Source organism: Balearica regulorum, chromosome 2 (genome assembly GCF_011004875.1).
Source record: "Balearica regulorum gibbericeps isolate bBalReg1 chromosome 2, bBalReg1.pri, whole genome shotgun sequence".
Taxonomy (NCBI): domain Eukaryota; kingdom Metazoa; phylum Chordata; class Aves; order Gruiformes; family Gruidae; genus Balearica; species Balearica regulorum.
Window position 1 is genome coordinate 149,789,072 of NC_046185.1, and position 13,465 is coordinate 149,802,536.

A 13,465-nucleotide genomic window follows, 5' to 3' on the forward strand; every position below is an offset into this window, starting at 1 on the left:
TTCTTCTAAATTTCATCCTTGGCTAATTTAGGCTATGTTAATGACACCTGTAATCCCCTTCTTACAGGAATTATTTCTTTGAAAAGTACAGGACAAATGCAGTTGGTGAAAAACATATCATGTAAAATTTCTCTTTTTTGCTTTTAATGGAGAAGGTTGAAATAAATACTAATTTGGTCTCAAATTGTTTTTTTTGGAGGAATCCGTTTCAAAATTATTTCTAAACAGAGCTCATTTGACAGCACCTCTCTCTCATTCAGATCTAATAAACAATAACATCTCCAAGAAGAAGAAACAGTTGTATAATTTAATCATAAAGAATCTCTGCTGAGAACACATGAGGTTTACCTAGCACAGACCCTGGCAAGAGCATAGCTGTGCCACTGCAAAGGTCTGATCGGGACCCTGCACCACACTGTCAAAGCTTCCACATCTGACAGGAGACCCTATGAAGGACCAAGGCAGTACACATTTCTTCTTTTAAAAAAACTATTCTCATTTTTCTTCTCTGTATTACTAGGGTGGTGGCAATGACCAAGAGAAACTGTACTGCTCTTCTGACACAAGTATTTATTAGTGTAGCAGCATCAAATGCAATTTTCATCTTCTCAGATGTGACAGTGGGAACAGAAAAGAAGTAGACTAGATGATCACTAGAAATGTGTACTACTACTTGTTCTTGTTTAGTGTCACTTCAGCAAACACAGGTAACTAATTCAGATAATATTTGTGAAATCCTGGCCCCAAAAGAGTCAGTGGAAAAAATCACAAGAGCCACAATTAGCCTTCCTCAGAACAGAACATAAACGCCAGTGAAGCCTTATTGTTTTATTTATTTCAGTAAAGCTCTCTTAAAACATATTAGAATATAATATTAACAGAGGCAAGTGTCTAAACAGTATTTTTAAAACAAGGTAATATTTCAAAGTAGTAAATTTCATAAAAAAGCACCACTTGAAACTAGTGTAGTTTTATAGGTGCACTGCAATCTGCAGAGACCACAGAACAGAGAAAGCATCCACAATATTAAAATGGACTGAACCTATTCTGCCCAGTTTTGGCTTCATACAAAGCATAAAAAAATTGTATAGGTAATTAAATATATTCAGGTAAAATCTTTGAATTTGCAAAATGTTTCACAATAGAAAACGATGCAGGTCTTTGTAAGCCAAATCCTTTTTCCTCTTGTATGAGCAGCACTATACAACCTAAATTATTTTTGTCCTGTAACGGTCATGTTTTCTATAACATCTTTGTTGACCATTATCTGCATAACATAAATGAAATAACCAACTCCCTTCCTAGATGTATAAACATCAGCTGTTTTCGTACAGCTAGATTCTGTCAGCCTCATACTTACTCTATTCCAACGAATACCGCATTGGAAATGCTCTCTAGCAGAAAGGACTGGAGAGGCTGTCTCCAGCTATTTTAACGATATTCATGAACATCGTATCAAAAGATGCAAAAGTTTTTAAATTAATTCCATACTTCACATTATGATATTGTGCTACTAATAGAAAGAAACCATATGAAAAAAATGAATATAAAAAGTTCAAAAGCTGTAAATATATTTAATAAGATATACCTGTCAATAAAACATGCAATTTATTATAGCAAATGGGATAAGTGCCATAAAATTAGCATTCATTCTCTATCATCTGATTCATCTTGAACTTTATCTTTTTTAGGATCACAGTGCACCACTTAATGTTGCATGGTATGAGGCAATATATATAATTTTCATAGGTGCAAAGGCTATATACCGTGCCATTAATTAGACTATCATAAATCCACACTGATACCAACACACTCCAAATTCATGATACTAAAACCAAGGTCAGCAAGTTGCCTGAACTATGGATTCAGGCTTTTTTTTTTTTTTTTTTGAAAGGGACTGATGCAAAAGAGGCTCAGATGATCAGCCTTTTCTTGATTGAAATAAGGCTAAGCTTGCTGTAAGTTGCAATTAGTACTAGATATTTAATAAGCCTTCTTTTATCATGTGAGTACCTTATCATAGATGACATTAGCAAAACAGTATTAGATGCATTATCATCACCAGATGGGTGCAAAATGCTGCATTTCTGTCAGTGTGCATCTAAAAATCTACTCTGAATTTAAGGCCAATTACGGGCACTCCCCTCCCCGAATCCTCAGAGAAGATTTACTACACTGAAGAATTCATACTCTGAAATCTCTCTTAGCTGTAATAATGTTCACTTGTACCTCCCTGGTAGTTTCTCCATCTTTTAATAACGGTGCATTTAAATGCAAGTACCACCAACACGTGCATAATACAGGATTTGAGCATCAGTCTCTTCCATATTCAAGCAATTCCACTGATAACACAATCTCATTCAAATAGAACATACTCATACAAATCATGCCATTGGATTTGCTATATGCTACGTATAGGCAAATGCTCATTATATTCAAGTAACTTCTGGACTTTGCTAAAGATGTATCAGATTATGTCTAACATCAGATTCTGATATCTGCTACACAGGTTTAAATCCAGAACGGCTCTTAAGCTGTCATTATACTGGGGAGTGGCAGCCTTTAACACAACTGCATAGCGCAAAACAGCAAAGGAAAATAAGGGTTTACATATGTGAGGAAGTGACTTTCTTAACTTCCTCCAAAACAAAACCATAAGTGTATCATTTCAACATTGTCTTCCTCTGAAGTCTTACCTTAGCAATACCCAGGTCTGCTCTCTGCAGAGCTCCTCTTATGTCACGTGCATCCTTGTACAGAAATGAGCTACCTGCTTCTGTGGGGAAGAACCTCTCCTCACAAAATCACCTCTTTGTAGAGAAGAGTTTGGTCAAGAAGATATGATGGCCTTGCTATCACCTAGGAAACATTCCACTAGTTTGCCTTACTATACAGATGGATATGTCAGAAAAGTTTAACTCTTGTGGCATTTCATCTTTGATCAGTCTCAGTAGACTTCCAGAGTGAAGTACCCAGAACAACTGCTCTGCTCCTAGGTAATGCAGCTCTTCTGTATTCAATAGATACACGTGCTCTCATCCCAGTCTTCCTCTGGAAGTCTTCCTCTACCACTACAAAATATCCTCTGTAACAACAACAGTATTTCGCAAATGCTGAACACCTTTAATATTAGCTTTAGTCTACTCTTCCTTATGTCCTTGCGAGAACAAATGCACCTGGTTACACAAAGGCACCGAGACCTCTGTCACAGACTTTGGGGACACTGAGATTGAACTTACTGTGGTTTGCATACTTATGCTGGCTTCAACATAACACCCGGTGAGGTATCTTGTGATGGACTGCTTAGACTTTGCAGTTGAAAACAAGAAAAACTACTGTTCTCTGCTTGGAGCAGGAAAGTAACTTGTCTAAAGCCTGCACACCTTTCAGTATAAACTTGAAGAAAAAAGGATGAGGAAAAGACAACCACAAGTGTTAAGGACACAGTTATAAAGTTATAAGTAAAAATAGAACCACCGGGTACAAGTCTTGCATTTGGGTTTATCCTTCCACAGAAAATTAGAGGAGAAGACTGCATAGGAAAAAGCAGCGTGACAAACTCCAAAACAGGTGAAGAGTACAGGAAAGTGCATCTATCTTAAATACACATAGTCAGGCAGACACCTACATTAAAGTTGTATTGTGCACAGTATTCCTTCTCTCAGTAAGGTTGATGTAAGGCAGCCTGAGAGTGCCTTATTAACGTCCCTCTTTTGTAATTACGTCAGTGACATACGTACATCTGTTCTTTAGCCGGCATGGTGAAAGAAGGCTGGAAAGAGTTGAGCTACACTACAGGGCATGCAATTTACTCCTAACAAAAGAAATGAGAAAGGAGAGTGAAGCGGCATTTATGCAGAAGAAAGGAGAAAATGAGAGAAAACACTCTACATAGGTTAGAAAAAGAAAGAATAGTTTGATGGAAGAGATGGAAAAAGACAAAAATCAGTGTCACTGAATACATAATTTCTTTTTATAATTAACTGAATGATTTAACAAAAAAACCTATGCCTTTTTAAATTAAGTACCTGTTCAGGAAAATAAGTATGTTTATGAATGGTGTTCCTTTGTGGTCAGGAAAATATTTTGTTGTTCATAAGAAACTGAATAAAAATTTGTTTAATTTCCAAAAGTCTCATTTTCAAGACTGTAATACTCATTTCTTTTCTCCTATATACTCTTACTTTTTAGAATAGAATTCCTTCCTTCTCATCCTGCAACTTTTCAGTGGCAAAAACTAAAAATGAGAAAGACCCTCCCCAAATTACTTAACTGCAGATTACTTCCAAATGAAATTAGAACAGTCATTAGTTCTAATGTTTTTGTTGAGAGCAATTATTATATTTTGTAAAAACAATGTTCCATTTTTGACCCATGTCCATTTCTATAGTATTAAGCACGTATACTCCAGTGTCACCGTAGTATAACCTCTAGTTTGAGGCATGTTCTCTCCATTTATAGAAAGCACATCATCTTATAAGATGAAGACAAATTAGCCTCAAAGTGCATTTAGTCTTGCTATTAGCCTGCTGCAGTGAAGAAACTGAAAGCAGGTTTCCATTATTTGGCTGTACTGCTTTCACTGCAGTACTAAAAGGTAAGTATTTACCCTCACCTGCAATTACTTATAGTCCAGAAATAAGTCTCTTTAAGACACTGCTTTATTAGAAATAAGAGAGTTTGACTTGAACTCAAAGTTCCCCTGACTGAAAAGGTTAAAAGTAGTAAAGTTTTGGAACATTGAAAGCTATCTTTTCTTTAAATACTGATCATTCGATGAAGATTACATTTAAATATTCCTAAAATTGAGAGCATTTTAGTGGGACAATCTGCTCATGTCGACACAGTATAAGGTGTCAAATATGTATAGAATCAGAGTAGAATCCAAATGCAATTTAAACCCCAGTTCTGTGCTACCTGCACTGTACAGAAATTAAGATGAAATCCACAAAATAGATATACCGGTTCCATGTTCATGAGTGATCTGATTGATCCTTCCACGCACACAGTCAAGAGAAACTGCTATCAGTGTTCCATTATGCACTTCAAAAGATGCACGGAGGGACACACTGGTCCATGTGCTTCCCTCTGGCATCTGACCTCCAATCTGCTGAGCAATTGCTGTGGGTTGCATGTGATCCATGGTCAACTGATGGAGAGTCATTTTCAGCATGTTGCATGAGTGGATTAACTTTAAGTTAAATGCAAGGCTGGCAACTCCCTTTTCAGTAAAAATGAAATACTTCTGAGCAAGTTGTCCAGAAGAAACCAGCTGTATCTGTTTCTCATTGGACGAGACCTGGGTGAAATCCAGTAATTTGTTTCTCACAGCTCCAGTAGGCAGACCTGTAACAGAAACTGTGGCTGATATGGCACTAGAAACTGCTGGAGGGATCCAGATGAGGCTAAACATACTAATTCCAGAACTATCTCCAAAATACCGAACATTACACTGTGCAGGAGAGAGTATCTCAAAGCTGATCAGATCTCCAGCACCAACCTTTGTGGCCCCAGAAGCAGATATTGATGTGTCTCTGTAATTTACCCCAGATTTAAATACATTCATTAATTCTCTGTTGGTACCATTCCTATTGATATAAGAAATTAAGGAGAAGCCCTCCCGGACACACATATGACCCATGGAATACAATGCTTGGTGGAACACAAATTTGACAACACCCGTTTCAGTGAACTTTATAGCTCTGCCATCATGAGATAAACTTAGCATGTAAGGGTCGGAAACAGATATTATTTTAAAGGTAGGTCGATAGTTGGTCTGGTAATGCATCGCTGTTGACATCTGTGCACTGAGTGCCACAGCACCTGTGTCATGGGACAACCAAAACAAACTGAGTGGGGTATTAAGATCATAAATATTTAAGTCTTTACTTTGATTGCAGAATTGATTGGGGCTCCTCAAATACACAGAAAGAGTTTGGCTGGGCTCTACTTCGGCAGCACTGCTTAAACTAGTGCTCTGGAAATACTTTCCTTCTGGCTGTTCAATGCGAACACCGCTCAGTTCATAGCCTTCCTCACTGCCATTTAGCTTTAAGGAAATTTGCAAAAAATTCCTGCAGTTGTGCTTTACTGCAAAATTTAGGTCAGTCCACAACAGACCATGTTGCCTGAATACCAGGCTGTTCTCTTCAACAGATAGGATTTCACAGGGAAGCTTTCCCTTTATCTTCAAGTTCAAGCCAGAGTAGACCTGAGAGATGCCAGACTTTACAGACGGTAGAATGATGTTCGCAGCCCAAGACTCTGAGAGCTTGTTTTCACTGGTTGCTGAACAAACCGTATCACTGACAGTGGAACAAGGCATGGCCACCATTCCGTCTTCACATTTTAAACACGCCTGGCATTCCTGCATTTCCTTATTAAAGAAATACTCCTCTCCACACAGTCCCAAAGCTGCATCTTTCTCAGCAATTCCAAGGCATCGGAAACCACCTGTTCACAGGAAATGGACAATTTTTATTGTCATACCTTTAAAGCAATAAATCTAAGAACTCTATAGCTCCACATATCAAGTATCTTCGATAACACATCTAATCATAAGAGAGAAAATAAAAGACAATTATGGTTAGATCACTTTGTGCTATTAAACGATCCTTGATAGCAAACAGAGGAAATACTGGGCTAACTCACCTTGTCCAAGTCAAATCCAGTTGTTTAGAGTGGGAAAGGAGCAAGATAGGGCTGCATAGGGGCAATTCTGATCAAACCCTATAATGGATCATACAGTGATACTGCTGGAGGGCACTCCCTCCCTTCCCCTAGGTAAAAGGCATGGTAACTAACTGGTGCACTAAGCAGAAAAGATCTTTTCAACTAATGGAGAGCTCCCCTATACAAGGAGAAATGTGCATGTTACAGGGTAGCACTGCTGTAGCTATGATTGCTAAAGCAGTGCTTTTCAATCCAAGGGACATGGACCCCGGGCATTCTGTGTACAGTTTTTAAAGAACCTGCAAGAGACAAGTAAGGAAAACAAAACTGTAAACAGCAGGCTTAAAATCATTATGCAGAAGTCCACACATTTAAAAGGTGGAAAACCACTGCCCTAAGACACAGGACAGCAGTGGTTGTGATAGTCTAAAGTTCAAATAAAACATTGCTGCAAAGAGTAAAGAGAATATCTGAAGGTGGCGTTTGAAATTACTTTATTTGACATAAAGCAATTTTGTGCTGTTAAATGGTACACCATGACCTCGGTGGATCAAAGAATGCACATGCAAACAGCGGGTTTTAAAAACAGCCTGTAATTTTCTATGGCAATTTTCCAAGAGCACCGCCACTGCCAATGCCTCCAGCTGTAGCGACCGGTGCCCAAAACCTTTGTGTACGGAGCTTTCAGGATCTAAATCAACACACAAGATTTGAGGCACCCTAAAGAATAACCACTTGCAGTTTGTGCATCAAAGCTTAATCACTAATGTACTTGCTTCTGCTTTTTTACCACCATAATCAAGACTCAACAAAAATCTTTCTTACAGCTCTTAAATATCTTTTACTGTCTAAATACTGTGTCATACATTTGCTTTATTCCTCGGCTGGAAAGTTGCTATATCTGGGCTGGGATTAGCTCTGAGACTGGGACTACAAGCATTTGACATGGACCCCAACAAGCCATTTTTCTCCATTGCAAACCCCAGGGTGGAGCTGGCTAGGCAGACTGCTGATGCAGGCAGAAAAGCACGCCACACGTACTGCAAACTGCAAGACAGAGCAGTATACATGCACCTGGCCCACAAGGGAGGTCAGAATATTGGCTAAAATTCACTTTTGATACTACATTATTCAGCAGAGAACACCAGACACTGTTAATTTACACAGGCTTCATATATTCACCCTCGTATCTTTGTCTCTTTATGTTTCATTCACTTAAGCGATGATTCTCCACTAACACTGATATGTAGGACTGTACAATTTATGATGTGAGAACATTCTTTCTGAGACCAGGTATCATTTTCTCAAAAGAGCTCACTGCAGAACAGTAAGATATTTCCATTTGAAAAACAGTCAAGAGAAATTTAACACTTTGTACCCCTGAAAGTGTCTGGCTTTTTTTATGAGAAATGAAAGCCAAATAAATAAGATCGCATTTCTTCAACTATGAACATTCTAGAAGGAATACTGAAAAAAAATCCCAGATAACCTTTCCTTTTGAAATCTGTTTTAACCATGGTGTAATTGCTCACCATGACACTTCTAAACCAGTTCTACTTCTCATATCAATGGCTCCCCCATCACTGAGAAATACTGGATGAATTGCTATTAGTACACAAATATAGTGGTTCACATAGCAGAGAAGATCTGCAGTAGTGCCTAGAGACACTTTTTATGCTATTTTTATGCTCCTTAAAATATTTTAATGTATATTTCAGGATTTTTATAAATATCAAGTTTTACAAATACATGTGGTGACTACACTCACCAATTTGCTTTTATTGGTTAGATCCGCAGCAGGTGTTCCCCCTGCACGTACTTCAAATAGGTGACTTCAAAGCAGCACACAGGGCACGTTATACTGTGGACACAGTGGCAAAAGCAGCATCCTACCCTTTGCCCAGAAGAGGTCAAGCAGCAAATGATAGTCAAATATTGAAAAGCCAGCACAGCAGCATGCTGTGACTGCTTCCTACTTCTCTTCACCGCCTGGCAGCCTCTCCCACCTCTTCCTGGCTCCTGCTCTGGGCACTGCTGCACCTGGTTTAACAGCGAGGAGCCCAGCTGTACAGCTGTATTCAAGCTGGTTTTGTGAAATCGAGTATGTCTGCAGCACAGTCCCCAGCCCTCACCACTCATGGAGGCCAGGCAATTGCAAGGCAATTAGAGTAAGCCATGCATGTATTTTTCTGCTGTTACTACTCACAACTGCATGACACAAAGGTGATACTCAAGCAGATAAAGTATGGGAATCCATCTCTTTTTAAAACATCTATGTCAAATTTGGATCATCACAAATCAACACAGCTAATTACAAATCAGGGCTATCTGTCTAGGTTCTGCTCCTCTTCCCTCTGCATCCCGCATTAAGTTCTACAGTGAGTCCTCTTCAGCTTGCATGGCATTCTGGGGAAAGTGCCTTTGGTGGACTCCACTCGGTGGGTTCACACCAAAGACAACTGTCTGATGACTCTCCCGTGATTGTCTAAGAAGGAAATGATGCACCGGAGTCCATTTTTGCTGATAAGGTACCTCCAACTGTCATTGCTCCTCAATAACTAGCCTTTAATCAAATAACCTAACAACAACTCTCATCCCAGATAAAAGCAAGAAAAAGCAGTAGGGGAAGAAGGTATGATGTAGAGGAAAGTGGAAGGGTGAAGAAAGAGAGGCTCCCAGTTCCATGTTTCTTTATTGTTATTTGCTCTGTTTCCCTTCACACTGTACAGTGAACATGAATTGCTACAGATGCAACAACTTTGCGTGCAGCTCAAGAAACCACATACAACATCTGGAACTCATATGTCAGAATATCACATCCCCATCTCCCCTACATTACCCAAAACAGACGTTCATTTTCAGCCTCCCTTTTGACAGGTTAATAGCACTTGTATAAGATAATGAACTATCATGAACAGACAGGCTGAAAGTAGCAGTTCTCTCTAACAAAAATTAAAAAGAATGCTCTCTTCCATGGCAGATGAGGATGACATTGACAGGACATTATTTCCCATCATCTGGATCAGGAATCAGTCTGCTTTCAGATCTTAACAAGCCACCATTAAAACTGGGGGAGGAAGAATCAAGGGAAGAGTCCTTCCTTGGCAGTATTTTGCCCTCACTTACTTTCCTCCAGCAGTTGTATAGACCCATTCTTGGTCTGGGTCCCCCCACCACAGAACCCACTGGATAAATTCCTTACAGCCTTTTCTCTTCCAAGCCACAGACTAGAGCAACACCAAATGACTACCACATTGGTGGCTCTCCTTTCCTAGGGCTGGGCTTGTGGACTTCCTGCCACAAAACCACCAACTCAACCAAACTCAGTCTCTTACTAAAGAAGAGACAGCGCTTTACAGCTTTCCAATGCAATGTCTCAAATTTTGTGCCCTAAGCTGTCTTGCCTCTAACTGCCCATCACTAAGGCTGGCTAAAAGTGTCTTGCCTCTTTTGTAAGCTTGATGGCACCTCCTCTGCATTTGCCACACAAGGCAACACAAATGTTCTCTTCCTCTAGTCATTCCGAATTTCCTGTTGTGTCTGCAGTAATACCATCCAACCCACCACAGTTCCTACCTGGAGGAAGTAAGGGCAATATAAGTGAGCTCATGTTCTCTTTTAACCCTTTCCTAGGACCAATTCCCTCCCACTCTTTTTCTCCACCAATGGCTGGGCAGGAATAGTACAAAATCACTCATCATCAGCTGAAAACAACCCTTGCCCCTCAGAGAGGCCACCCTCTTTTTACAAGTAAGAAGACCAGAGGAGGAAAAATGTAAAACCTAATGAAGCCCTCCCTTGATTGTTTGACCGGGAGCCCTCAGGTACAGGTCACAACTGGTGAAATGCTCTATATGATCACAGAGCTCCTTTCAAGTTTTTTTGGCTGACTAAAAATTAGACAAGTAGAAAGAAATCAGGTACCTGGATATAATTGGCTCAATATGTCTATTAATTTTGCTCTTTTGTGTCTGACTGCCATGAGAAATAATGAAGTTGAAGTCTGCAGTGCAGAACTCCAGTCAAATCTGTTCTTAAATGTCTGAAAAATTCCCCCAAGCCCCCACAAATAATGGAAACTGTGGATCGTTCCTCAGTATTTGACAATATTGTTGCTAAAGGAGAGTAAGATTGATGGAGGGAGGCCTTATAAGAACCTTCATTAGATCAAATCAAATATCTACTCCAGTGCAGCAGAAGGAAAATGACAACTATTTTTCTCCATTAGGAATAATACCTTTGATTTTGACCCCATTCGCACCAGCATAAACAAGAACAAAGTCAGGTCATACGTGAAAATTAAAACCAAAGCATATAAAACCCCACAAAAATAAGGTAAAAGGGACCATCCAATGCTTCTAGTGGATATTATGTCCTAAATAGCCCATTGTCCACAAGAACAGCTATCAACTTACAGCTGAGTGTCTTCAACCCCTTGATTCCAGCAAGCTAAGCATGTCACTACTCACAACCATACAGACCTGAGTCCTTATCTATCTCTTTGGCCTGTTCCTGAAGATCTAATTATCTTCATTCTTTAATTATCAGAGAATATAACTTACCTGGAGTATTCAGACATTTTATCCTCTCACCACAAATGCTTGGAGATTCAGTGCATTCATCTCTGTCCTGTAAATCACATGAATCATATTGAAACACTTTAATGCAACAACTTAAATTTGAAGCAGGCAATTCTTCAGGCCCTGTGACACCCATCTGCCAGTAAAAGGTGTATGCGGGGATGGAGAGGGGGCTGATCGCATAAGCATGTTGGAGCAAGACAACTTGTTTTGGATGTCACCTGTTTTAACAAGGTATGCAAAAAGGCTGCGTGGTGTCCGCAGAAAGCTAGGAGCGTGCAGATGCTGGGCTATATGGATTGGTTGTAAAACTAACACTTGTTACGATGCGTGATCTGTAAGACAGTACCACGTCCCCCCAGAGCTATGCATCACTCGATTGTCTTAAGGACATCATAACAATCGAGACAGTGTTAAGAAAGGCTCTTAAAGGCATTTAGTCTGGGAGGAAGGTGATAACTGAAAAACACACAAGAAAGGTAAATGATAAAGTAGTATTTCCTGTCAACAAGCCCTCCTTTCACCCTACAGCAGGCAGAGGGGAAAGAATAACAGGCTACATTTGTATTTAAATGCTAGCGTTAAAGAAAACTGAGACTAGCAGAAAGGGAACCGGACAGACTCTTTCAGGTGCTCTTCTCAGTATCTTGGGCTTAGGTCACCAGCCATTCGGGCTCATGTTAAGCTAGGAATTGGGGACAACACTTCCCAACAAGACACTGCTTTAAATATCAAGTTCCCCATATATCTTAGGACTTCTAAATGAGAGAAAGTGACCAAAGAACTATCTTATTGAATTTACATGCTGGTTTTGTATTGTATAATAAAATGTATTTTATAATAAAATGTATTTAATAATAAAAGCATCTATGTTCTATATTTTTATATGTTTGTATGTTATGTTTAAGCTGGAACTAGTTTTTACATTTGTTTCAACTGACAACTTTTGTTTCCACACTTAGAAATAAATATCTGACCTCTAGTTTTGCTTAGTAAAGCTTTCCTCTGCTTTTCAGAGATGTCTAGAAGTTCCTGTAGAGTGGACTGGGATTAAATAAACAAATTTACCATGCATAAGTATACATGTTTTAGGATGTCTTTTCCTATCATCATGAAAAGAATCAAAATCCTGCCAGCTGTCAGGCTAGGAAAGCATCACACCCAACAGGCACAAACTAGTGCCCCATTTAGAGCAGTAAATGGTAAAGAGAAAACCCACAAAAAACTTCAGGCAGACTTCGAAGTGCCATAGACCCATTTGGTAAAGCACAGGTTTCAACTGGATCTCTCTAGCTCTGCAAGTAGTTATTTCCAGAATGTTATCCCAGTATGTCCGACACAATACTTCATAAGCAATAACTGAAAATACAGAATTATGTTTCACCTGGCAAATCCGATCAGAGTTTGCAGAACACTCAGCCATTTGGAAAAAACCAGCAGGACACAATGTGCATTTTTCACATTGTGAAGGTGTCTTTTGGAAATTGCAAAATTCATCACTTTCACAAAGGCCACAGTCCAGCAAAGACTCCCCAACATTAATCACTTTTGCATCCACTTCTACTTTATGCACAGAGTATGACTTCTGGAGATGATTTCTGACCTGGTTCTGAAGTCCTTGAAGATGACTTTCAAAATAAGTTTGAATATCTTCTTGCAAACTCTGAAATGACATTTGTTTCACTGTATCAAAAAGCATGCCATACTGGACTTTGATCAGATCCATTTGCTCATACATTTTTCTTTGCTGCTCAAGAATCTCCCGTTGCTGGCTAACCAGTATGTGCTGCTGTTCAGCAAGTTTTTGCTGCAAATCGACAATGATCTGCTGTTGGCTTTTTAGCATTTCAGTAAATTTCTCATGCCCTTTTGCAAGGTGCAGCTGTAGTATTAGGGCATCTTCAGATGGAACTTCATTTTCTCCTGAAATACAAATGATTGGTTATTGTCCAAGAAAAATAATTTTCCAGCTTGCAGTATTATCTCTTCAAAGGCATTCAAATGTTAATAAGATAGTGAAAAGTCTCACTAAATTCAAGTCATGATTATAAGGCCAGTTCCTTTACTATCTTTGTAGTCCCTTCATGGGACCATGAGGTCTTCCATTTCATAAGCATAAACTTTTAGTTGTAGACATAAAAAAGTCATAATTAAGCCCCATGCTTCAGGGCATAAATTAATCATCACTGGGGTTCAATAACAGATTAATCATT

General features: G+C 39.2%; 1 protein-coding gene across 1 annotated transcript; it reads right to left on the reverse strand.

Annotated features, from left to right (window-relative positions):
* Positions 1-815: 815 nt before the first annotated feature.
* LOC142600599 (uncharacterized) lies at positions 816-13,169 on the reverse strand. The gene is made up of 3 exons (XM_075746381.1): positions 12,637-13,169; positions 11,235-11,301; positions 816-6,453 (listed from the first exon to the last, which is right to left on the reverse strand). Exons 1-3 carry the CDS (start codon positions 13,096-13,098, stop codon positions 4,934-4,936), a joined length of 2,049 nt encoding a protein of 682 aa, XP_075602496.1. The 5' UTR covers positions 13,099-13,169; the 3' UTR covers positions 816-4,933.
* Between the last annotated feature and the right edge of the window lie 296 nt (positions 13,170-13,465).